Source organism: Oratosquilla oratoria, unplaced genomic scaffold (genome assembly GCF_046742065.1).
Source record: "Oratosquilla oratoria isolate Oo_2021 unplaced genomic scaffold, ASM4674206v1 SCAFFOLD50, whole genome shotgun sequence".
In the NCBI taxonomy this organism is placed as follows: domain Eukaryota; kingdom Metazoa; phylum Arthropoda; class Malacostraca; order Stomatopoda; family Squillidae; genus Oratosquilla; species Oratosquilla oratoria.
Window position 1 is genome coordinate 968,314 of NW_027467714.1, and position 24,925 is coordinate 993,238.

The 24,925-nt window shown below is 41.8% G+C and overlaps 2 protein-coding genes across 15 annotated transcripts in view; one reads left to right on the top strand and one right to left on the bottom strand.

Annotated features, from left to right (window-relative positions):
- osp (myosin phosphatase Rho interacting protein outspread) overlaps positions 1–24,925 on the top strand; it is a 600,580-nt gene that overhangs the window by 374,905 nt on the left and 200,750 nt on the right. For all 14 annotated transcript variants that reach the window (XM_076182079.1, XM_076182084.1, XM_076182083.1 and 11 more), the window contains 2 exons: positions 6,567–6,709; positions 6,849–7,083. In XM_076182079.1, coding sequence (XP_076038194.1) covers positions 6,567–6,709; positions 6,849–7,083 — 378 coding nt within the window. The remainder of the gene's footprint in view (positions 1–6,566; positions 6,710–6,848; positions 7,084–24,925) is intronic.
- LOC143023539 (uncharacterized) overlaps positions 1–24,925 on the bottom strand; it is a 279,586-nt gene that overhangs the window by 151,956 nt on the left and 102,705 nt on the right. The gene's annotated exons all lie outside the window — the stretch shown is intronic.

The window sequence follows — 24,925 nt, forward strand, 5'->3', positions numbered from 1 at the left end:
GAAATGAGGTAAGAGTATGACAAAAAAAATTGAAAGTAATAAAAAGATATTTTGGAAAGAAAATAAGAGAGGAAGAGGAGGTGAATCAAGTAGAGAAGAAAAGGTAAAAGGGGCAGATGGGCAGATGATAATGGAAGAGAAGGCAGTAAGAGGAAGATGTGCATAGTATTTTAGGGAGTTGCTAAATGTGAAGGAGGATAGGGAAAGAAAGGTAGTTGCAGTGGGAAGTGCTAAGAAAATGACCATGATGAATGAAGGAAATGGAAGAGAAATAAGGAAGGATGAAGTGAAGGCAGTTGTTAAGATGACAAGAGCAGGTAAAGCATATGGTCTGGATGAATGTCATGTAGAATGTCTAGAAAAAGGAGGGACAGTGATGGACTGGCTGGTGAGGTTATTTAATGTTTGTTTAAGAGAGGGTAGAGTGCTGGAGTATTGGAGGATTGCCTGTATAGTTCCACTTTACTAGGGAAAAGGGGACAAGTGTAAGTGTAGTGGTTTCAGAGGGATTAGCTTGTTAAGTGTAGTTGGGAAGGCTTATGGGAGGATCTTGATTGAGAGGCTTAGGAGAGAAACAGGGAGGAATTGGTGAGGAACAGTGTGGGTTTAGTATAGGTAGGGGTTGCATCATCAGATTTTTGTGGTAAGACAAATATGTGAGAAACCTATAGGAAAAAGTAAGATGTATTTTGGGCTTTTATGGATCTGGAAAAGGCTTATGATAGGGTAGACAGGAAGGCACTGTGGGAGGTATTGCAGATATACGGGATAGGAGGAAAGCTGTTAAGAGCTGTCAAGAATTTTTACAAGAGTAGTAGAGCGTGTGTCAGGATTAGAAATGGAGAGAGTGAATGGTTCGAGGTAAAGGTGTAACTCTGTCAGGGATGTGTTATGTCACTCTGGCTGTTCAATTTGTATATGGATGGGGTGGTGCAAGAGATATATGCAAAGGTGGTGGGTCTGGGATTGGAGATGGTTAAAGAAAATGGAGAAAAGTGGGAGATAAGCCAGTTGTTGTTTGAGGATGACACTGCACTTTTAGCAGGATGAGAGGAGGGATTGAGGAAGTTAGTAACCGTGTTTGGGAAAGTGTGTGAAAGAAGGAAGTTGAAAATAAATGTGGGTAAAAGTAAGGTGATGAAATGTACAAGGGGTGAAAGTGGCAGCAGACTGGAAGTGAGTACTGTATTAAAGGAGAAAAGCTGGAGGAAGTGGATAGTTTTAGATACTTGGATGCAAACGTGGCAGGAAAGGGAGGAGTGGAGGTGGAGGTAGAATGTAGATTGAGAGAAGCGAGTAAATGCCTTGGTGGATTAAAAAATGTAATGAGGAATAGACATTCGGAAATGGATGCTAAGAGGAGATTATATGAAGGAGTGATTGTGCCAACAGCACTGTATGGGGCAGAAACATGGAACATAAGAGTTTGATTGTATTTGAGATGAGGTGTCAGAGAAGTATGATAGGGGTTAGGCTGGATAGAGTGAGAGATGAGGAGGTGAGGAGGAGAACAGGGGTGGAAAGGGAGTTGGGAGATAGGGTGGATGAAAGAGTATTGTGATGGTTTGGACACATAGAAAGAATGAATGAAGAAAGACTAGTAAAAGAGGTATGGAAGGAGTGAACATGAGGCGGCAATCTAGGATGAGATGGATGGATGGGGTCAAAGGGGCTTTGGGAAAGATGGGAATGTCTATTGAGGAAAGATGGGAGAAGACTGAAGATAGGGGTGAATGGAGAATGGTTGTATATGGATGATGATGTGATCCATGAGCCAGAATGGGTAGGGGGTGGGGGGAAAGGGAGTATGCATGAGAAAAATTGTATGCAGCCCGAAGGGATTTCTCCCTGTTTTCTCCTTTTCTGCATAAGGGAACGGAGAGGGGGGTCTCCAATTTGATGAAGCGGCCTTGCTGTGGATGTGCTGTGTCTTGCGACACTGCTTCTGACCCAGGCCAATAGACAAGATGTAGGGATGACCCTTCATCCAGGAGGTGCCAAGATAAGAGGGAGGGAAGAGGATGGAGGGGAGTGGAGTGTGATAGGAATGGAATGGGTGGGTTTTTTTTTTTTTTTTTTTACCTCCCTTGTAAGGGGGATATAAACCTTTGGTATATGTATCTTCATCATCAATGTTACCCTACACTGGGGTATTGATTGCATAATTATATGCCTTTAATACTGTGGGGACCCTACACTGGGGTATTGATTGCATAATTATATGCCTTTAATACTGTGGGGACCCTACACTGGGGTATTGATTAGATAGACTTTATTTGGCAATGAATCAATATACATGAAGTGCAAATGATGACAATAATACATAGTTCGGAATAATAAATGCAAATTGCCGAGGATAACACAAAAAGCATGTACGCTTATTTCCATTGTGGTCCTCAGTCATATGCCTTTAATACTGTGGGGACTGCAGTGGCACCCATGTGGATCAATCATGCAGTATTCTTTCATGTCCAAACAGAAGTCTCCACTCACAGAGAAAGGCTGAGTTGCTTTTAAATTTTTACCATCCATCATTTTTGTTTTCCTTAACCCCTTCCATATGGTGACGCCTACGTAGGCGTCATGAGGAGCAAGTGAGTACGCGAGGATGCCGACGTCGGCGTCTTGATTATATTTATTGTAGTTGTACCTGTGTGACCCCCATACTCTGTAAACTGGCTTCATCATATTTTCTATGGTTATCAAAATTCACGGGTGAAAGAGATAACGATTAATACAGCGGTGACTTTATTTTTCATAATGCGAGTATTATGACGCAACATCGCACGTCTGGCAGCTAATGCTGCCCGCGAGATTTTGGCTCATATTGAAGGGGTTAAGGGAGTGTCGCATCGTTTTATAGAATAGGTGAAATTAAATTTTTAAATATGTTTTTAATGAACTTAGGTATAATTACCCCTTACATTAGTGTATAATTCATCAGGGTATTGTGTTCCTCCTATGTATATATAAGGCATAGTGAAGATATAGTGAGCTCTATTGAAGCCCTAATTAATGGAAAATCCTTCCACGTTGTTCAGCTTGGTATGAAATGAAAGCTTAGAGTATGGGAAACAAATACAGTCGAACCTCGAAAGCCCTAGCCGCCACCACTGTCCCGCGTGCATATCTTCCGATATTTACAGTGTACGTAATAAAAAATACAGTACAGTACACTGTATATACAGTACATTTACATGCCTGTATTACAGTTATTATTACAGAATTATTATTATTATATTATTATTATTACAGTATTGTTATTATTACAGTGTTAGAGTATTATTCTTATGTGTTTCTATGCCATATCATACATTACCTATACGTATACCGCTACGAAAATCTATTGGTGCTAGGGCGACATTTTCGATGACCGGATTTTGGCACGACCGGACCACCCTTCCCCCCAATTAGTCCGGGCTTTCGAGGTTCGACTGTATTATTGAATACATTTTATCAAACTACCTCTGATTTTTTATTAATTTGTTTCTCTGAATAATTCACAAATTCTGTGAAATTCAGGTTTCATAGATAAGAAAAGAATAAAAAATCTCAATTTTTATTTTTTCTGTAGAAAATAAAGAACATGAAGTTTTCTTTCAAATGAATCAAAAGTGACAAGAATCCATAAAGAACAACCAAAGATATTACAAAAGAAAAAACAAAATAAATTTACAGGATGGGAGATTTAAATTTTGTGACCATTTTTTGAGACCATTTGTTTGATGGTTGCAATGTATAGAAAATCTCCAATTTCCTCTTTGCTGATGTGGTGTGAGGTGAGGGTGAGTGGTGTGGCGAAGGTGGAGGAGGTGTAAGGTGGGTGTGGTTAGTAGATGCTTGTGGAGTGCTGGGTGCAGCTGTATTGCTTTTCTCTTCTTTTTCCTTCTTGTTTCTATTTTGAGGCATTCATGGGCCCTCCCAATATTCTGGCGTTTCACTACGTGCCGCACACGTAGGCGTCATGAGGAGCAAGTGGATTCGCGATGCTGCCATATCGGCGTCTTGATTATATTTATTGTAGTCGCCCCTGTGTTTTTACATTCTCCCAAATGCGCCCTGAATCCCATTCTCTGTGGTTTTCATAATTCGCGGGTGAAAGAGAGAACGATCGATATAAGCCGTGACTATATTTTATGATGCGAGTATTATTACGACACGTCATACGGCTGGCATTGGCTGCTGCCCGTGAGAGTTAAGTCCCGTACTGAAGTGGTTAATTTTTCCATGATCACAGCAACAATATAGGGCAAGGAATCAAAATTGTTGTGTATGGTGAGATTGCCAGGAGCAGTGTCACCTTACTTTGATGTTTTCAAGAGTACTAATCCCCTTTCCACTGTCTTTGTGGGGTATGCTGGTGGGAGGAGTTGCCAAATAAATCCATAAACACAATTCTGTAGCAAAAACCAAAATAACTATAGAAAGTTGATGCTATTTCAATATACAGAATGTTTTTTTTATGCAGTGGTGTTGCTAGAGGTTGCCAATATTTTATTTCATGCTGTATAAAAAGATAGAAATGAAATACAGTTGTATAACTTTGAGTGTTGCCACCATCATAGAGATTCTTTTGAAATGTTTACCTAAAATTTGCTTATGTACCAGAATTTTTCAAATGATTGCTGGCAAAGCTCCCTTTAATCTCTCCTGTAATTATCCTAGGAGGGACCAATTCTGGGTACTTGTTAGTGATCTGTCTATATACCAAAGACTTTTTCCCCCCATATAAGGGAGGCCAAGTCAAAAGGCATGTACCCACTCCCACCCATTCCACTCCCATCCACCACCTTTTCCTCCATCTCATCTTAGCTTTGTAGTGTCACCAATGTTGGCTCCGCTATTCGTCCTGGTTGGAATCGGCCAGCCTGAAACGAGTGGTAGGGACAAGGCATGGGAGGTTTATCACAAAGGGGAGTCAGAACACACCATTGAGTTTGCTGTGGTATGATTCCCTTGGGCACATTTGGAATGAGTACTTCTGTGCCGATGGCTGGTGGTGTTCTTGTCGGAATGTACATGTAAGAACATAAGTTCACAGCGGTGTATTTACCCATATACACCCTTGGGATGAACACTTCTGTGCTCAGTGCTAACAGCTGGTACTATTTCTTAACCCCTTCGTTACCGACCCGTCAACCTTACGTAAACAAATGTTTCAAACCGTCCCACGAATGGCTGGAGCCTTATGTTTGTAAACACAGACACTTGCCACCACGTGGGTAGAAATAACCCAGTAACCGAGGCCTTGAGAGCCCTCAATACACACAGCTTATACTGTGACATGTGCGTGTCACGGGGAGCACGCTCGGTTCCTGGCGGGTGCACTCAGCCGTGACACGCTGGTGTCACAAAACACACATCCGGTACTCAAGGGGTTAAAGAACAGCTATCTTCCAGAAGAATAGCTAGGATATTTAAAGTCAATCCCATGACTGATCTCTGGTTATTGAACATGTCGATGATACTATCTACAACAATGGTGGCAAAATTCTTGATTCTTTGTTTTTAGTATACAATGATTTAAAATCTTTTTACAATATATATATATCCTTGTTACAGAATATAGAGGAATATTTTTGATCATATTTACAAAATAAAGTTGCTGGAGTGAATATATTTGTCAATATAAATTAATTGAACGCATGTCATGCTAAGGGGTGACCATAGTTTTGTTCTGTACTTGGTGACAAGTCTTAAAGGGGACACTCCATGTGTTGGCTACAGAGCACTACAGCTCCTCATGGATGATTGGTCATCCCTATATTCTGACCACTGCCTTGGGTCAGAAGCAATGCAGCATTGGTAGTCCTACATAATGGATGCCAGAATCACCTCCCTGCTGCCCGTTTTCAAAACCTATCAACCCTTCCTCTTCATCTGATGATGTAAACCTGAGGTAGCAGTCAGTCTCTGGGTTGGGCCCAAGGTCTCTCTCCAACAACTTCAGCAATATTTCCTCCTAACTTTTTACCTAAGGAAAGCTGTCTACCTGTTTATTATTATTTAACTATACCTATGCATTTATTTATGTATTTTATTTGTTATTTACATTATTATAGTTTTTATTTATTCATTATTAATATTTTTTTTTTTTTTTTTGGCATCCGACCTATATGGACCCAAAGGTCTCCTGTCGGCATGCTCCGCCTTTGTAATCCTTTGTAAACTGCTCCTCTCTTAGTACTACTTTCACTTGGTGATATAGGAACAGCCCACAAAAATAGAACACATCAGTCCAAAGTTTCTTCCTACAGAGGTCTTTGGGAGAGTCTGAGGACCATTGCTGGCTAATTTGGGGCTACAGGTTTCCAGTCACTGAAATATGAGGCAATAATCATAACACTCATAGGATTGTACTTTTTTTTATAGTCATGTAATGGGAGGATAAGAATAACACCACTGTGTTCCATGTATGCTGGTAAGGTCATTAAGATGAAATAGAGCAGGTGGACTGGGAATGTAATTTTTTGCATTTTTCTCTCAAGAGTTAGGATGCTTTGGTTCAGCCACCCTCCTTACAAGGCCATTGGAACATCCATTATTATTTTCCATTAATTTTTTAGGGCCGTCGAGTGTCATCAAATCTTTCAATATCAAGTAGCAGGGAGAGATTTTCCTCCAAACGCAATTTGCCTCGTATGGATTCTCTCAGTGATCTCACCAATTTTGATGGAAATCTTAAGCCTGAAGACCTTGACAAAGATCAGTATGTATTAGTTAACATTTATGATGAACATTCATGATTCTTAAAGCTTTGATAATTTTATTAACATTTCTCCTGTTGTGTAATTTTTCAAGTATTATATGTTTGTCATTATTATTCACTGAGATTTATTTGTCTGCAGCCTTGTTGATGAATACTCAGAACTGAAGATACGGTTTGACAAAGCAGTTAGTGAGATCCATGCCTTGAAGCGTGAACTGAAAGAAGTACAGAACCAGCAAGATGATATGGAATTAATTAATCTAAAACTTCGCCAGAATTTGAAAGAAAGGGAAGATGATAATTGTAATCAGATGCAACTGATGGGGTCTAAGATACAAGACCTAACCAACAAATTGACAGTGTCTGAGAAACAGGTGAGACCATGTTGACAATATTGAGTGAACTTTTTGTGATGCATTCTCTCTTAATATTTTTCTATAAGCCCTTCACCATGGAAAGCAAATCATAACATTTACTATGGCTGCCACCAGACACTTTTATTGAACAAAAGGAAACCCATAGTTTAAAGGTTAGAAATTATCTTCTTTAACCATTTCACTATGGATTTTTTTTGTTTTGTTTTTTCCTCTGGATTCTGACTGGAAGTTTTTTTCAGCCCCCTGATGTCAAAAGGTAAAGAATGTACTAGGGTATTGACTGCACATTATCATGCAGTAGTGATTGAATGATAGCATGCAGGGGAATCTTAAGGAACAGTTTTTGAACATTCCTACAGCCTAGAGTCACACATCATTTGTCTATGTTAGAGTAAAATCTCTACTCATAGAGGGATGATGCTACTTTTGTATTACAATTATCCTTCAATTATGCTGTTCCTTTGAAACTGTCCTTTATCACTTCTATGATTACCTCTTTTTATACCCTGTGGTAGGAAGGGAAAATAATTCTGCCACTGTGACATGCTAGTTGTAAAAGGTCTCAAAGTGGGATAGAGTGATGGGGACTAGGGATCCTGTGCTGTGCATATTCATTCTACGAGAAATCAAGGCATAAGAGGGTCTCGGAGGAAAACTGCAATCAGAACCCTATATGTGCGTGGTTGTAGTACAGATGAAAGTAAAAGAGAAGAGATTAGCAGTATGTTTGTGAGAAGGAATATGGATGTTTTTGGGCTTTTATGAATCTGGAAAAGGATTATGATAGGGTAGACAAAGGCACTGTGGGAGGTTATGCAGATATACGGGATAGGAGGAAAGCTTCTGGGAGCTGTCAAGAGTTTATATGAGAGTAGTAGAGCTTGTGTCAGGATTGGAAATGGAGAGAGGGAGTGGTTCGAGGTAAAGGTGGGACTTCGTCAAGGATGCGTTATGTCGCCCTGGCTGTTCAACTTGTACATGGATGGGGTGGTGCAAGAGGTATGTGCAAGGGTATTGGGCAAGGGATTGGAGATGGTTAAAGAAAATGGAGAAAAGTGGGAGGTGAGGCAGCTGTTGTTTGCGGACAAAACTGTGCTTGTGGCAGGATCGGAAGAGGGATTGAGGAAGTTGGTGGCAGAGTTTGGGAGAGTATGTGATAGAAGAAAGCTAAAGATAGATGTGGGTAAAAGTAAGGTGATGAGATGTACAAGGGGTGAAAGTGGCAGTAGACTGGAAGTGAGCATTAAGGGAGAGCGACTGGAGGAAGTGGTTAGTTTTAGATACTTGGGTGCAAATGTGGCAGGAAAAGTTGGAGTGAAGGTGGAGGTAGAATGTAGATTGAGAGAAGTGAGTAAATGCCTTGGTGGATTAAAGAGTGTAATGAGGAATAGACATTTGGGAATGGATGCTAAGAGGAGACTGTATGAAGGAGTGATTGTGCCAACAGCACTGTATGAAGCAGAAACATGGAACATAAGAGAAGAAGAGAGAAGGAGTTTGAATGTGTTTGAGATGAGGTGTCTGAGAAGTATGATGGGGGTTACTAGGCTAGATAGAGTGAGAAATGAGGTGAGGAGGAGAACAGGGATGGAAAAGGAGCTGGGAGATAGGGTTGATGAAAGAATATTAGGATAGTTTGGACACATGGAAAGAATGAGTGAAGAAAGACTAGTAAAAGAGGTATGGAAGGCAGATGTGGAGGGAGTGAACATGAGGTGACGTCCTAGGATGAGGTGGATGGATGGAGTGAAGGGGACTTTGGGGAAGAGGGGAATGTCTGTTGAGGAAGGACGGGAGAGGACAGAAGACAGGGGTGAATGGAGAATGGTGGTATATGGATGATGTTGTGATTGCATGAGGTGGAATGGGCAGGGGTGGGTGGGGGGTGAGGTAGTATGTGTGAGCAAAAGTTGACGCAATCTGAAGGGATTTCTCCCCGTCCTCTCCTTTTATGCAATGGGGAGACGGAGAGGGGGGGTCGCCAATTTAATGAAGCGGCCTTGCTGTGGATGTGCTGTGTCTTGCGACACTGCTTGTGACCCAGGGCAGTGGACAGGGTGCAGGGATGACCCGTCATCCAGGAGGTGCACAGGTGGGAGGGAAGCTGGAGGGGTGTGGAATGTATTCAGGGATGGAATGGGTGGAAATGATTTTATGCCTTTCCCTTTTTGGCTACCTCCCTTGTAAGGGGTAAAAAGCCTTGGTATATGTATGTATGTATGTAAGTTGAACGGGGGTGGAAAGGGAGCTGGGAGATAGGGTGGGTGAAAGAGTATTGGGATGGTTTGGACACATGGAGAGAATGAATGAAAAAAGACTAGTAAAAGATGTTTGGAAGGCAGATGTGGAGGGAGTGAACATGAGGGGGCAACCTAGGATGAGATGGATGGATGGGGTAAAAGGTGCTTTGGGAAAGAGGGGAATATCTGTTGAGGAAGGATGGGAGAGGACAGAAGACAGGGGTGAATGGAGAATGGTTGTATATGGATGATGATGTGATCCATGAGGTGGAATGGGTGGGGGTTGGGGGGAGAGGGAGTATGTGTGAGAAAAATTTGATGCAGCCTGAAGGGATTTCTCCCTGTCTTCTCCTTTTCTGCATGAGGGAACAGAGAGGGGGTGTCGCCAATTTAATGAAGCAGCCTTGCTGTGGATGTGCTGTGTCTTGAGACACTGCTTCTGACCCAAGGCAATGGACAAGATGCAGGGATGACCTGTCATCCAGGAGATGCCAAGATAAGAGGGAGGGAAGAAGGTGGAGGGTTTTTTTTTGGCTGCCTCCCTTGTAAGAGGAAAAAAAGCCTTTAGTAATATGTATGTAAGTTGAAAAGAAGTGATTTTGAGTTTAGAAGTGTGGTGGTAAGAATGAATGTCGGGAGTGATGAACGGGTGAGGGAGGGATGAAGTAGCTCTGCTAGTAAGTGATGAGATGGGAAAGGGTATGGTTGAGTGGAGTGAAGTGTTTTCATGGTTATTGTGGGTTCTAGGTAAAACTGGGATGAAAGATGTGGGTTTTTGTAAGTGCATATGGACCTGGTACTGAGAAAAGTAAAGAAGATATGAAGTCTTTCTTGGATAGAGTTAAATGGAGTTTTGGGAGGAATGTAAATGTTGTAGTGTTAGTGTATCTCAATACAACAGTAAGAGATGAGCCAATAGATGGGGTAGTAAGGCAGGTAAAAATTTTAGTGGAGAGATGATGTAGGAGATGTGTTTTGAAAGGAAGTTGTTGTTGTTGTTGTCGTTCCCTAGACTGTCTGTCCGAGCAGTCCCGTCTCCCCAAGGAAGGCCACAGCCGAAACTGGGTTTTCCCACAAATCCTTTATAGAGTGTATGTTGTGTTGTTTGCGTGCATGATTGTGTATAATGCAGTCTTCCATTATGTGTTGTATGGTATGGGGTGAAGTGTTACATCCTGGGCAGCTGTTCACAACACGGTCGTCCAGCCTCTTCTGGTAGCTTAGAAGTGCTGGGTGGTGACCGCATCGCAGTCTGGCCAAGTGGACTCTGTCCCTACGTGGGAGAGAAGATTCAGAAGGGTGGATATCAGGGGGTCTGGCATGCAGCAGTGTGTTGTCTTTCAGTGTGTTAATGGAGCGGTGAGTGATATGATTATGAATATGTTTCCGGAGGCTGGTATTTGGTGGTTGTGGAGGAAGAGAAGAGAGTATCTGTGTGTAATAAAGGTCTTTGGGTGTAGTTTTAATGTTTCTTGGTGTGTGTGGGTGTTCTGCTATGTAGTGTAGCGGGTGTGATGTGTTTGTGGTGGCTGCAGCAAGTGTTTGTGTGCCTCTCATGTCGAGGTGGTCCTTGACTTTGAGGACTTTTGTTTCATGGTGTAAATGGTCTGTAGGTGATGTATTTGTGCAGCCTGTAATTGTTTTTAGGGCTTTGTTTTGTATGATTTGTAATTGTTTTTAGGGCTTTGTTTTGTATGATTTGAAGGGAAGTTGATGATGGTAAACAGTGTTTAAGGAGGGAGCTAAGCTTTAGTATATAGGAAAGGGTGGTGGATGGGAGGGTGGTTATTAGGGCATTAATGGACTGTAGTGATACCCAAAGGAAGTATAGGAAGAGAGCTTTGGATATTCATGTTCTCAGGAGAGAGAGTGAGGGAATGGAGGAAAAGGGTGGGAGGTAGAGAGGTGATGGCCCTAACATGGGGGGTGGGGAAGCATATGCCCGGAGTTGGCACTCTTAGGGGGGGCCAGGAATTCCAGCCAGGACTTGCTATCCACAAGGCTGACAAAGTAATGATAAAATAAGAGTCAAAGAAGCCCTGAATATTTTACCATAATTGATGATTTTTATGTTATAGTAAACAAAATACAGTGGAACCTTGCGTAATGAGCATAATTTGATCCCGAATCTTACTTGTAATGTGAAACACTCGTTAAGCGATACAATTTTTCCAATAGGAATCAATGTAAAATATGATGATGCATCCTATGCTTAAGAAAAAATACAAGAAAAAAAAATTGTAGTAATATCAATAGTTTTTCAAATTATTAATGCATAAAGTAAAAGTATTTTAATGTACAGTAAATGAACCTGGGAAAGCATAAGTAATTAGTAAAATAAAATAAAAATAAATGTAAATGCTGTTGTAATTCATGAAAAAAAAAGGTAGCTCCTGGCGCAAGAGAGATGGAGATGGGGGGGGGGGATTATTGAAATGAAGAAGGAGAATCTTCCACCACCAAGGAGGATTCCTTTTCACTTGCTGCTATAACAGTCTCGACTGACTTACTAGCTTTAAATCTTTTAGAAATATTGACACAACTGGCACTTTCTTTAGAATCCTTTTTCAATTGAAAGCTGTCTTTCTAGAGACATTTGTTTTTGTCAACACTTCATAATTGGCAAAAATGCAACACAGAATTATTATTAAATGAATTTAGCACACATAGCCTCTGCCTTATTAAGGTGATACTTCTCAATATATGATGAAACAGTTTCCCATGCTTTAAGCATCTCCCATATTCCACTGGAAGGTTCTTGCTCTGCTGAGGCTGTTACCTCCTCCCCTGATGAAATCTCCATAACTTCTTCCTGTGAAACAGAATGCAACTCCATAAGCTCTTCTGTGATCAGCTCCTCTCTATGCTCTTCCACATGCTTGTCTATGTCATTATCCACCTGTAGCCACATGGTCTTAGCAAAAGACAACCTTGTCGACTACAGGCTCCACAGCCGCTGACTCAGACCCCACAAAGTTGTTTGACATGGGTGTTCAGCCAAAGCTTCTTCCAAGCCAAAATAAGGGTTCTCTTGGTAACCCCCTCCCATGCCTTGTTGATCATCTTGAGGCATGCAACAATGAGGAAGTGGTCTTTCCAAAACTCTCTGAGGGTGAGATTGGTCCCCCCAGTCACCTCAAAACAATGCTCGAAGAGCACTTTAGTGTAGAGCTTCTTAAAAGACCTGCTGGTAAAGGAGTGATGTTGGGAGGCAGAAACTGGATCTTGATTAATTGAAATTCATCAAGGAGGTCATCTTCTAGACCTGGAGGATAGGCAGGAACATTGTCCATAACAAGCAAGACATGAAGAGACAGATTCATCTCAAGCAAATATTTTTTCACAGAAGGACCAAACAACTCATTGATCCAATCAGTAAAAAGGTCATTTGTCACCCAAGCCTTGCTGTTGGACCTTCACATCTCACTTAGCATGCTTTTCTGGACTTTACACATGTTGAAGGCTTATGGATTTTTCTGAATGGTAAATGAGGAGTGGTTTCACTTTCAAATTACTGCTTGCATCAACACAAAACAGCAGCATGAGACAGTCTTTCACTGGCTTGTGGCAGGGCAATGCTTTCTCTTTTGCTATTATATAGGTTCACTTCAGCAGCATCTAGAAAAGACCCGTCTTGTCACAATTAAGAACCTGCTGCAGCAGGTAACCCTCAGAATCCACAAGCTTCCTAAATTCACTGATGAAATTCTCTGCTGCCTTTGTGTCAGAGCTTGCTGCTTCACCATGCCTCACAATGCTGTGGATGCTGGTTTTTCTTTTAAACTTCTTGAACCACCCAAGGCTTGCCTTGAATGCTTCTTCTTTGTCCAAAGCTGCTCCTGGCACTTTCTTAACAAGGTCGCTGAAAATTACTTTTGCCTTCTCACAAATGATGCTCTCGTTAACCTCTTCAATATGATGATGCCTATGTAGGTGTCATGAGGCATGAGTGGATACAAGGATGCCAGTGTTTGCATTTTGATTATATTCATTTTGTAGTCGTAAAGGGGAAAAAAGCCTTTGGTATATGTATGTATAGTTGTAGCTAAGTAACCCCCAAATTCTTTTAACTGGCTTGATCATGTTTTTTGTGTTTATTATTACTCAGAGCTTGCTGGCTGAGCGGGTTAGGGTGTCATTACTTGTGGCGAATGTCAAGGGGATGGTGGTTCGAATCCTGCCACCAGCAGAGTTGTTGTTGTTGTCATTCCCTAGACTGTCTGTCCGAGCAGTCCCGTCTCCCCATGGAATGCCACAGCCGAAACTGGGTTTTCCCACAAATTCTTTATAGAGTGTATGTTGTGTTGTTTGCGTGCATGATTGTGTATAATGCAGTCTTCCATTATGTGTTGTATGGTATGGGGTGAAGTGTTACATCCTGGGCAGCTGTTCACAATGCGGTCATCCAGCCTCTTCTGGTAGCTTAGAAGTGCTGGGTGGTGGCCGCACCGCAGTCTGGCCAGGTGGACTCTGTCCTTTTGTGAGAGAGAGAGGAGGATATCAGGGGGTCTGGCATGCAGCAGTGTGTTGACTTTCAGTGTGTTGATGGAGCGGTGAGTGATATGATTATGAATATGTTTCCGGAGGCTGGTATTTGGTGGTTGTGGAGGAAGTGAAGAGAGTATCTGTGTGTGATACAGGTCTTTGGGTGTTGTTTTAATGTTTCTTGGTGTGTGTGTGTATTCTGCTATGTAGTGTAGTGTGTGTGATGTGTTTGTGGTGGCTGCGGCAAGTGTTTGTGTGCCTCTCATGTCGAGGTGGTCCTTGACTTTGAGGACTTTTGTTTCATGGTGTAAATGGTCTGTAGGTGTTGTATTTGTGCAGCCTGTAATTGTTTTTAGGGCTTTGTTTTGTATGATTTGAAGGGTGGGACCACCCCCCAACCCCAAGAGTTGGAGGCCAAATGACGGCAACCAGCCCTGGCCACCGGCTCTACGCAGGTGGCACCGATCCCCAAGAGGAGCTACGACTGCCTTGGGGAGTACCAGCAGAGTTGAACCAAGGGCATGGTTCATTAAATTCCACACTACAAAGTCCTAGCCTTCCAATAGGAGGGAGTCTGTGATGTTAAACCATATCATCATCATCATCATCATTATTACTCAGTGAAAGAAAATAATGTAGCAGTGACTTTGTTTTATAACACGAGTATTATGATGTATTGATTATCGTACCTCTGGCATCCAATGCTGCACATGAAAATTTGACTTGTATTGAAGAGATTAATAGTGTTGCCTTGCATTTGCTTCTCAATGATCCATATGAGAAACAACCTTTCAACATCTTGATGTTACAGTCTAGTGCAGGGGTTCCCAAACTTTTCAGCTCATCCACCCCCTAGTAAATTTTAAGATTTTCTATAGACCCCCAAACTATTAATTCATGAATTATGTCAGTTTATTATTATTATTGGTGTTGTTATTGTTATTAATGTTAGTAATATTATTATTATTATAGTTATCATTATCATTATTATTATTTTTACTATTGTTGTTATAGTTTTAGTTATCAAGAGTTATCATCATCATTTTGATCCATAATAAAAGGGCTAAATAGCTTCATTCATCAAAGCGACGGCGTTCCAATAATGGTACGGACACTTTCACATATACATAAACTGTTTTAAAATAAATATAATTTACCAATAGCTCTAAGAGTGATATTATATATTCTTTATTATATTACATACATACATATACCAAGGCTTCTTCCCCCTTACAAGGGGGGTAGCCAAAAAGAAAAAGCCATAAAATCACTCCCACCCATTCCATCCCTGAATACACTCCACACCCCTCCACCCTCCCTCTCATCTTAGCACCTCCTGAACGACGGGTCATCCCTGCACCCTGTCCACTGCCCTGGGTCACAAGCAGTGTCTCAAGACACAGCACATCCACAGCAAGGCCGCTTCATTAAATCGGCGACCCCCCCTCTCCGTCCCCCCATTGCATAAAATGAGAGGACGGGGAGAAATCCCTTCGGGCTGCATCAAATTTTGCTCACACATACTACCTCACCCCCCATCCACCCACCCATTCCACCTCATGCTAACCCAACATCATCCATATACAACCATTCTCCATTCACCCGTCTTCTGTCCTCTCCCGTCCTTCCTCAACAGACATTCCCCTCTTCCCCAAAGCCCCCTTCACCCCATCCATCCACCTCATCCTAGGACGTCCTCACATGTTCACTCCCTCCACATCTGCCTTCCATACCTCTTTTACTAGTCTTTCTTCACTCATTCTTTCCATGTGTCCAAACCATCCCAATATTCTTTCATCAACCCTATCTCCCAGCTCCCTTTCCACCCCTGTTCTCCTCCTCACCACCTCATTTCTCACTCTATCTAGCCTAGTAACCCCCATTATATTTCTCAGACACCTCATCTCAAACACATTCAAACTCCTTCTCTCTTCTTCTTCTTCTTCTCTTCTTTATTATATTACTATAAGTAATATTCAAGCCAATAATGTTACACAGGCTCGTCATCTTGATGTTCATTCACAATGTGAGATTCTCCCTACATACACAGACTGGGGAGGATTTTTGACTTGGAGTGAACTAACATGGTTTTTCTTTAAGTATAGATATTGGTTGGGTGATTATTCTCATTCTTTCAGTACAGGAAGAGAACAGGATCATTTCATGTAAACTATTTAATTTTAAAGGCTGCCTTTTGACCACATAGTAATTTACTGACCCCTTTCGTCCCCCTAGAAATCTACTGACCCTCTTTTGACCCCTTGGAAGGTTTCATCGACCCCTGGGGGTCAATATTGACCCCCTTTCAACCCCTTGGCTATTTGTTGACCCCTTGGATGGTCTCATTGACCCCAGGGGGTCGATATCGACCACTTTGGGAACCCCTGGTCTAGCGTGTTGTATTTCAGTTGCTATATCAAACCTCTCCACAAATTGATCAGTTCCATCAATCCAGTTGCTAACATGCTTAATGCCCCCCCCCTTTTTTTTTTTTTCTTTTTCTTTTCTTTTTTAGGATTTTCTGCCTTACAGTAGGATTGAAAATAGAAGTTAGGTGCAAAATAACTAATTTACATACATATATCAAGGCTTTATCCCCCTTACAAGGGAGGTAGCCAAAAAGGAAAAGGCATAAAATCATTCCCACCCATTCCATCCCTGAATACACTCCACGCCCCTCCACCCTCCCTCTCATCTTAGCACCTCCTGGATGACGGGTCATCCCTGCACCTTGTCCACTGCCCCGGGTCAGAAGCAGTGTCGCAAGACACAGCACATCCACAGCAAGGCCGCTTCATTAAATCGGCGGCCCCCCCCTCTCTGTCCCCCCATGCATAAAGGAGAAGACGGGGAGAAATCCCTTCGGGCTGCGTCAAAATTTGCTCACACATACTACCTCACCCCCCATCCCCCTGCCCATTCCACCTCATGCATCACATCATCATCCATATACAACCATTCTCCATTCATCCCTATCTTCTGTCCTCTCCCGTCCTTTCTCAACAGACATTCCCCTCTTCCCCAAAGCCCCCTTCACCTCATCCATCCACCTCATCCTAGGATGTCCCTTCATGTTCACTCCCTCCACATCTGCCCTCCATACCTCTTTTACTAGTCTTCACTCATTCTTTCCATGTGTCCAAACCATCCTAATACTCTTTCATCAACCATATCTCCCAACTCCCTTTCTACCCCTGTTCTCCTCCTCACCTCATTTCTCACTCTATCCAGCCTAGTAACCCCCATCATACTTCTCAGATACCTCATCTCAAACACATTCAAACTCCTTCTCTCTTCCTCTCCATGTTTCTGCCCCATACAGTGCTGTTGGCACAATCACTCCAAACTGTTAAGGAAAGTAGAAACTGATAAGGACTGTGAAGCACTGCAAGAAGATCTGAATAGGGTATGGAACTGGAGTCAGAAATGGGAAGTGGATTTTAATACTAAGAAGTGTAGCATAATGGAGTTTGGAAAAAGCAAAAACAGAATATCAAGAATATATACAATTGGAACTAAGGAAGTAAAGAAAGTAGGATCCGAAAAAGACTTGGGAGTTATTATCACAAACGACTTGTCCTATGATACACAGATTAACAAAATTGTCGGAGAGACTTACAACTTGCTAAGATCAATAAAAGTGGCTTTTGCTTACCTGGACGAAGACATGATAAAAAAAAATATTGGTTATATTGATAAGGCCTAGACTAGAGTATGCGGCGACATTGTGGTCCCCCAGTACCAAAAAGAACATAAAGAAAATAGAAAGAATCCAAAGAGCAGCTACAAAAATGGCACCTGCACTTGCAAACCTATCATACGAGGAGAGATTGGCTAAACTGGAGCTACCGACACTGGAGCAAAGAAGAGAGAGAGGAGACCTACTGACCATCTACAGAATCATGAAAGGCACAGAGATACTTGATAGAGAAGAATTACTAAACTGGGACAAGAGAAACACAAGAGGACATGGAAGGAAATTAAGAAAACATAGATATAGAAGAGAACTGAAGAAAAACAGTTTTCCACATAGAGTTTTAGACACTTGGAACAAACTGGATAATGAAATAGTAAGCACAAAAACCATTCACGAGTTTAAAAGCAAACTAGACACTGAGAGATACAATGGCGGGACAACACGAGCATAGCTCCCCTTCCCGCAAAATACAACTAGGTAAATACAACTAGGTAAATATAGTCTCCTCTTAGCATCCATTCCCAAATGTCTATTCCTCATTACACTCTTTAATCCACCAAGGCATTTACTCGCTTCTCTCAATCTACATTCTACCTCCACCTTCACTCCACCTTTTCCTGCCACATTTGCACCTAAGTATCTAAAACTAACCACTTCCTCCAGTCTCTCTCCCTTAATGCTCAATTCCAGACTACTACCACTTTCACCCCTTGTACATCTCATCACCTTACTTTTACCCACATTTATCTTCAGCTTTCTTCTATCACACACTCTCCCAAACTCTGTCACCAACTTCCTCAATCCCTCTTCCGATCCTGCCACAAGCATAGTGTCGTCCGCAAACAGCAGCTAGCTCACCTCCCACTTTTCTCCATTTTCTTTAACCAACTCCAATCCCTGACCCACTATCCTTGTATTTACCTCTTGCACTACCCCATCCATCTATAAGTTGAACAGCCAGGGCGACATAACGCATCCTCTACTACTCTCATAAAAACTCTTGACAGTTCCTAAAAGCTTTCCTCCTATCTGGTATATCCACAAAACCTCCCACAGTGCCTTTCTGTCTACCCAGTCGTAAGACTTTTCCAGGTCCATAAAGGCCCAAAAAACATCCTTCCCCTTTCCTATAGCTTTCTCACATATCTGTCTTACCACAAAAATCTGATCTACACAACCTCTACCTGTCCTAAATCCACACTGTTCCTCACCAGTTACTCCCTCTGTTCCTCTCCTAATCCTCTCAATCAAGATCCTCCCATAAGCCTTCCCAACTACACTTAACAAGCTAATCCCTCTGAGACTACTACATTCACACTTGTCCCCTTTTCCCTTGTAAAGTGGAACTATACAGGCACTCCTCCAGTCGTCCGGCACTCTACCCGCTCTCCAGCAAACATTAAATAACCTCACCAGCCAGTCCACCATCACTGTACCTCCTTTTTTTAGACATTCTGCATGGCATCCATCCAGACCAGACTTGTATAAAAATATACAAAATTTATTTACTCTACTACAGGGGGTATGAACAATGGCATGAGTTTTATTTATTTAGTTGTATTTTGTGGATGACACTGTGCCTGTGGCAGGATCAGAGGAAGGATTGTGGAAGTTAGTGACAGAGTTTATGAAAGTGTGTGAAAGAAGGAAGTTGAAGATAATTGTGGGGAAATGTAAGGTAATGAAATGTGCAAGGGGTGAAAGTGGTAGCAGACTGGAAGTGAGTGTTTAGGGAGAGAGACTGGAGGAGGTGGATAGCTTTAAATACTTGGGTGCAAATGTTGCAGGAAAGGGAGGAGTGGAGGTGGAGGTAGAATGTAGATTGAGAGAAGCGAGTAAATGCCTTGGTGGATTAAAAAGTGTAATGAGAAATAGACATTTGGAAATGGATGCTTAGAGGAGGTTATATGAAGGAGTGATTGTGCCAACAGCACTGTATGGCGCAGAAACATGGAACATAAGAGAGGAAGAGAGAAGGAGTTTGAATGTATTTGAGATGAGGTGTCTGATAAGTATGATAGGGGTTACTAGGCTGTATAGAGTGAGAAATGAGGAGGTGAAGAGGAGAACGGGGGTGGAAAGGGAGCTGGGAGATAGGGTGGATGAAAGAGTATTGGGATGGTTTGAACACATGGAAAGAATGAGTGAAGAAAGACTAGTAAAAGAGGTATGGAAGGCAGATGTGGAAGGAGTGAACGTGAGGGGGGTGACCTAGGATGAGATGCATGTATGGGGTAAAAAGTGTTTAGGGGAAGTGGAGAATGTCTGTTGAGGAAGTACAGGAGATGACAGAAGACAGGGGTGAATGGTAAATGGAGAATAGTTGTATATGGATGTTGTGATCCATGAGGTGGAATGGGTGGGGGGGTGGGGGAGAGGGAGTATGTGGGCTAAATTTGACGTACCCCGAAGGGATTTCTCCCTGTCTTCTCCTTTTCTGCCTGAGGAGATTGAGAGGGGTGTCACCAATTTAATGAAGCGGCCTTGCTGTGGATGTGCTGTGTCTTGCGACACTTCTTCTGACCCAGGGCAGTGGACAAGATGCAGGGATGACCTGTCATCCAGGAGGTGCCAAGAGGCTGGAGGGGAGTGGAGTGTGATAGGGATGGAATGGTTGGGAGTGGTTTTTATGTCTTTGTTTTTTGGCTACCTCCCTTATAAGGGGGGGAAAAGCCTTTGGGATATATATGTATGTATCTCACAGGAAGGGGAGCTAGGTCCATGGTGTCCTGTCTTTGTATTTCACAGTGTCAAGTTTGCTCTCAAATTTGTGTATAGTTTTTGCATGCATTGTTGTTTGTTCCAGACATCCACCACTCTGTATGGATTTTTTTTTTTTTTTTTTTTTTTTTTTGGTCTCTTCTATAACTGTCCTTTTTGAGTTTCTTTTCATGTCCCCTTGTGTTTCTCTTATCCCAATTTAGTAAGTCTTCTCTGTCAAGGACTTCTACACCTTTCATAGTTCTGTAGATGATTAGCAAGTCCCCTCATTCTCTTATTTGTTCAGCTCTACGCAGGTGGCACCGATCCCCAAGAGGAGCTACGCCTGCCTTGGGGAGTACCACAATCCTTTTTCCCAACATGAAACTGAGTTGAGAGGGAGGGGTGAGTGTGAGTTTGGGAGTGTAGTTGGGATGTTCTCAGGAGTGAAGAGAGGATGAGGGAGAGAAGGGGTGGCTATACTTGTAATTGAAGAGATATGTAAGCGTGTAGTGGAGTGGAAGGAGGTTTCTTCAAGGTTTATGTGGATGAAGGTGAAACTGGGAAGGGAGATGTGCATTTTTGTAAGTGCATGTGGGCCTGGTAGTGAGAAGAGTGTAGAGGAAAGGGAGGTTTTATGGATGGATTTAAGTGTGTACATAGAGGGATTAGGGAGAAATGTCATTGTAGTGGTATTGGGAGACCATAATGCTAGGGTAGTAGATGAACCAATAGATGGAGTGATTGAGAAGTGTGGAGTTCCAGGAAAAAATTGTAGTGTGAGAGTTGATGGTGATGTGTTTAGAGAGTTGATGATAGCAAATACAGTGTTTTGGAAGAAAGTAAAGCATAAGTACACATTGGAGAGGGTGGTGGATGGAAGGGTGGTAGGTAGAGCATTAATGGACGATATAGTGGTAACCAGGAGTATAATGGTAAGAGTTAAGGATGTACACATTCTAAGGGGAGAGAATGGGGGAATATCAGATAATTTTTTGGTGGAAGGTAAGTTGAGAGTGGAGGATAGATGGAGAAAGAGGAAAAAAGACAAAAGGTAGGGAGGTGCTTAGAGTGAACTGCTTAAATGAGAAAGAAAAGGAGTACAAGAAGAAGCTGAGAGAGGAGTGGGAGGGAGAGAACAATAGAGTAGAACTAGGAGTGGAGGAGGAATGGGGATGGTTCAAGGAGGGAGTCACAAGGTGTGCAAAGATGGTGTGTCGAACAAGGAGGACGGGAGGAAATAGAAGGATGGGTAGTGAATGGTGGGATGAGGAAGCAAAGAAGATTGTAGAAGAAAAGAAGTGAGCTTTCACAGATTGGTTACAAAAAAGGATGAGGGAATCATATGAGAGGTACAAAGTAAGTATGTCAGAAAATGTCAGAAAATTTTGAAAGTAATAAAAAAAAATTTTGGAAAGAAATTGTGAGGAAGAAGAGGCGAATCAAGTAGAGAAGAAAGGTAAAAGGTGCAGATGGAGAGATGATAATGGAAGAGAAGGCAGTAAGGGGATGATGGGCAGAGTATTTTAGGGAGTTGCTAAATGTGAAGGAGGATAGGGAAGGAAAAGTAGTTGCAGTGGGAAGTACTAAGAAAATGACAGTGAAGAGTGAGGAAAATGGATGTGAAATAGGGAAAGATGAAGTGAAGGCAGTTAAGATGATGAGAGGTAAGGCACCTGGTATGGATGGATGCCATGCAGAATATTTGAAAAAAGGAAGTACAGTGATGGTGGACTGGTTGGTGAGGTTATTTAATGTTTAAGAGAGGGAAGAGTGCCAGAGGACTGGAGAAATGCCTGTATAGTTCCATTTTACAAGGGAAAAGGGGATAAGTGTGAATGTAGTAGTTTCAGAGGGATCAACTTGTTAAGTGTAGTTGGGAAGGCTTATGGGAGGGTCTTGATTGAGAGGATTAGGAGAGGAACAGAGGGAGTAATTGGTGAAGAACAGTGTGGATTTAGGACAGGTAGAGGTTGTGTATATCAGATTTTTGTGGTAAGACAGATATGTGAAGAAGCTATAGGAAAAGGTAAGGATATATTTTGGGCTTTTATGGATCTGGAAAAGGCTTACAACAGGGTAGACAGGAGGACACTGTGGGAGGTATTGGAAATATATGGGATAGGAGGAAAGCTGTTAAGAGCAGTCAAGAGTTTTTACAAGAGTAGTAGAGCTTGTGTTAGAATTAGAAATGGAGATAGTGAGTGGTTTGAGGTAAAGGTGGGACTTCATCAGGGGTGTATTATGTTGCCCTGGCTGTTCAATTTATACATGGATGGGGTGGTGCAAGAGGTGAATGCAAGGGTAGTGGGTCAGGGATTGGAGATGGTTAAAGAAAATGGAGAAACGTGGGAGATAAGTGCTTGTAGCAGAATGAGAAGAGGGATTGAGGAAGTTAGTGACAAAGTTTGGGAAGGTGTGTGAAAGAAGGAAGATGAACATAAATGTGGGTAAAAATAAGGTGATGAAATGTACAAAGGGAGAAAGTGGCAGCAGACTGGTAGTGAGTATTAAGGGAGACTGGAGGAAGTGGATAGTTTTAGATACTTCGGTGTGAATGTGGCAGGAAAGGGAGGAGTAGGGGTGGAGGTAGAATGTAGATTGAGAGAAGCTAGTAAATGCCTTGGGGGAATAAAAACGGTAATGAGATAGATATTTGGGCATGGATGCTAAGAGGAGATTGTATGAAGGAGTGATTGTGCTAACAGCACTGTATGGGGCAGAAAATGGAACATAAGAGAGAGAGAATTTGAATGTTTTTGAGTTGAAATGCCTGAGAAGTGTGATAGGGGTTATTATGATAGAGTGAGAAATGAGGAGGTGAAGAAGAGAACGGGGATGGAAAGGGAGTTGGGAGATAGGGTGGATGAAAGAGTATTGGGATGGTTTGGACACATGAAAAGAATGAGTGAAGAAAGACTAGTAAAAGAGGTGTGGAAGGCAGATGTGGTAGGAGTGAACATGAGGGGAAGACCTAGGATGAGATGGATGGATGGGGTAAAACGGGCATTGGAAAAGAGGGGAATATCTGTTGAGGAAGGACAGGAGAGGACAGAAGATAGGGGTGAATGAAGAATGGTTGTATATGGATGCTGCTGTGATGGATGGGGTGAGATAGTATGTATGAAAAATAAATTGACGCAGCCCAAAGGGTGGGAGTGGTTTGTATGCCTTTGTTTTTGGCTACCTCCTGTGTAAGGGGGAAAAAGCCTTTGGTATATATATATGAAAGCTGGTAAGGCAATTGGGTTGGATGAGTGTTATGTGGAGTGTCTCACAAAGGGAGAAGTGGCTATTGTAGATTGGCTAGTGAGGATGTTAAATGTATTTACCTAGTTGTATTATACAGGAAGGGAAGCTCTTGTTGGGGGGACATATGCTACAATAAAGTCTGTTTTATTCTGCCCCTTGGTTTTAATTTTTAGGTGGATTACTTCAGCCTCACCTTCACTTTGATATGCTTCTTCTTCCTTTATATAACCTCTCTTACCAACCATAACCCCTCCACCCATTTTATCTTCTGTATTTTTTACCTAGTTGTATTTTACGGAAAGAGAGCTATGCTCGTAGTGACCCGTCTTTGTATCTTTCAGCATCAAGTTTGTTTTTAAATTCTTGTGTAGTTTTTGCACTCACTGTTTCCTCATCTAATTTATTCCAGATATCCACCACTATTCTTTTTCAGATCTTTTCTATAACTATCCTTTTAAAGTTTCTTTTCATGTCCTCTTGTTTTTCTTTTATCCCACTTTAATAAATCATCTCTATTGAGGACTTCCATCCCTTTCATAATTCTGTCGATGGTCTTTTCCAGGACATTTATCTATTGTTCCTCAACTGTAGATCAACATTTTGTGGGAGTTTGGTTTTCATGAAACACATAATATCATGCTTGTTTGTCCTCAAATAGTCATTACCTTCATCTTGGCCAATAGTAAACCATCTGCATTACCATAGGCTACTTTAAGTTTCTTGTAGTGTTTCCTATGCAGTACTGCCTTCCTGTTTTTAGAAACTATTTCCTCACATTCTGATTGATGTATAAAAAAAAAATCTGTCCTCGTTTCATTTTTTATATTGGGTTCTTCAAAGAGCTTCCATGTCTCTGCACATTCCTCTTTGCATCTTTCCTATCCAAATATATATATATATTTTAACTTTTCCTCTTATGCTAACTTCCAAGATTTGAATTTTATTTTCATTGGACATGTGCCATTCCTTTTGTATCATCCTAACCTAAACATGTTATCAATCTGATATGTTACATCCAAGTCATTCCCAAGAATCTTAGAGATAATTTCCCGATCCGTTTGTATCTCCTGTTCCTGGTATAATTTCCATAAGGAAACATTGTCTTTTTACTGGTCAAAGAATATGACGCATCTAGTCTTATATACTACATCTCTGATGATCTCTCGCTCTCTCTCTCTCTCTCTCTCTCTCTCTCTCTCTCTCTCTCTCTCTCTCTCTCTCTCTCTTCCAGGCTAATAGTTTCTTTTCTCTGTTGTCCCATGATATCTTTAAAGGTTACTGTATCCTTCTTATCCTTATTTCCTGTTGACCTATCCTCACATTTTTCCATGGTATTGAGAAGACTTTTTCTCTTATTTGTCAGGGTTTCATTTTCCCTTTTTAAATTAGTAATCTCTTCTTTCTGAGCCAGGTTTTTTTTTTTTTTTTTTAGTTTTTTTTGCTGGTTAAGGAGGGAAAAACTTGC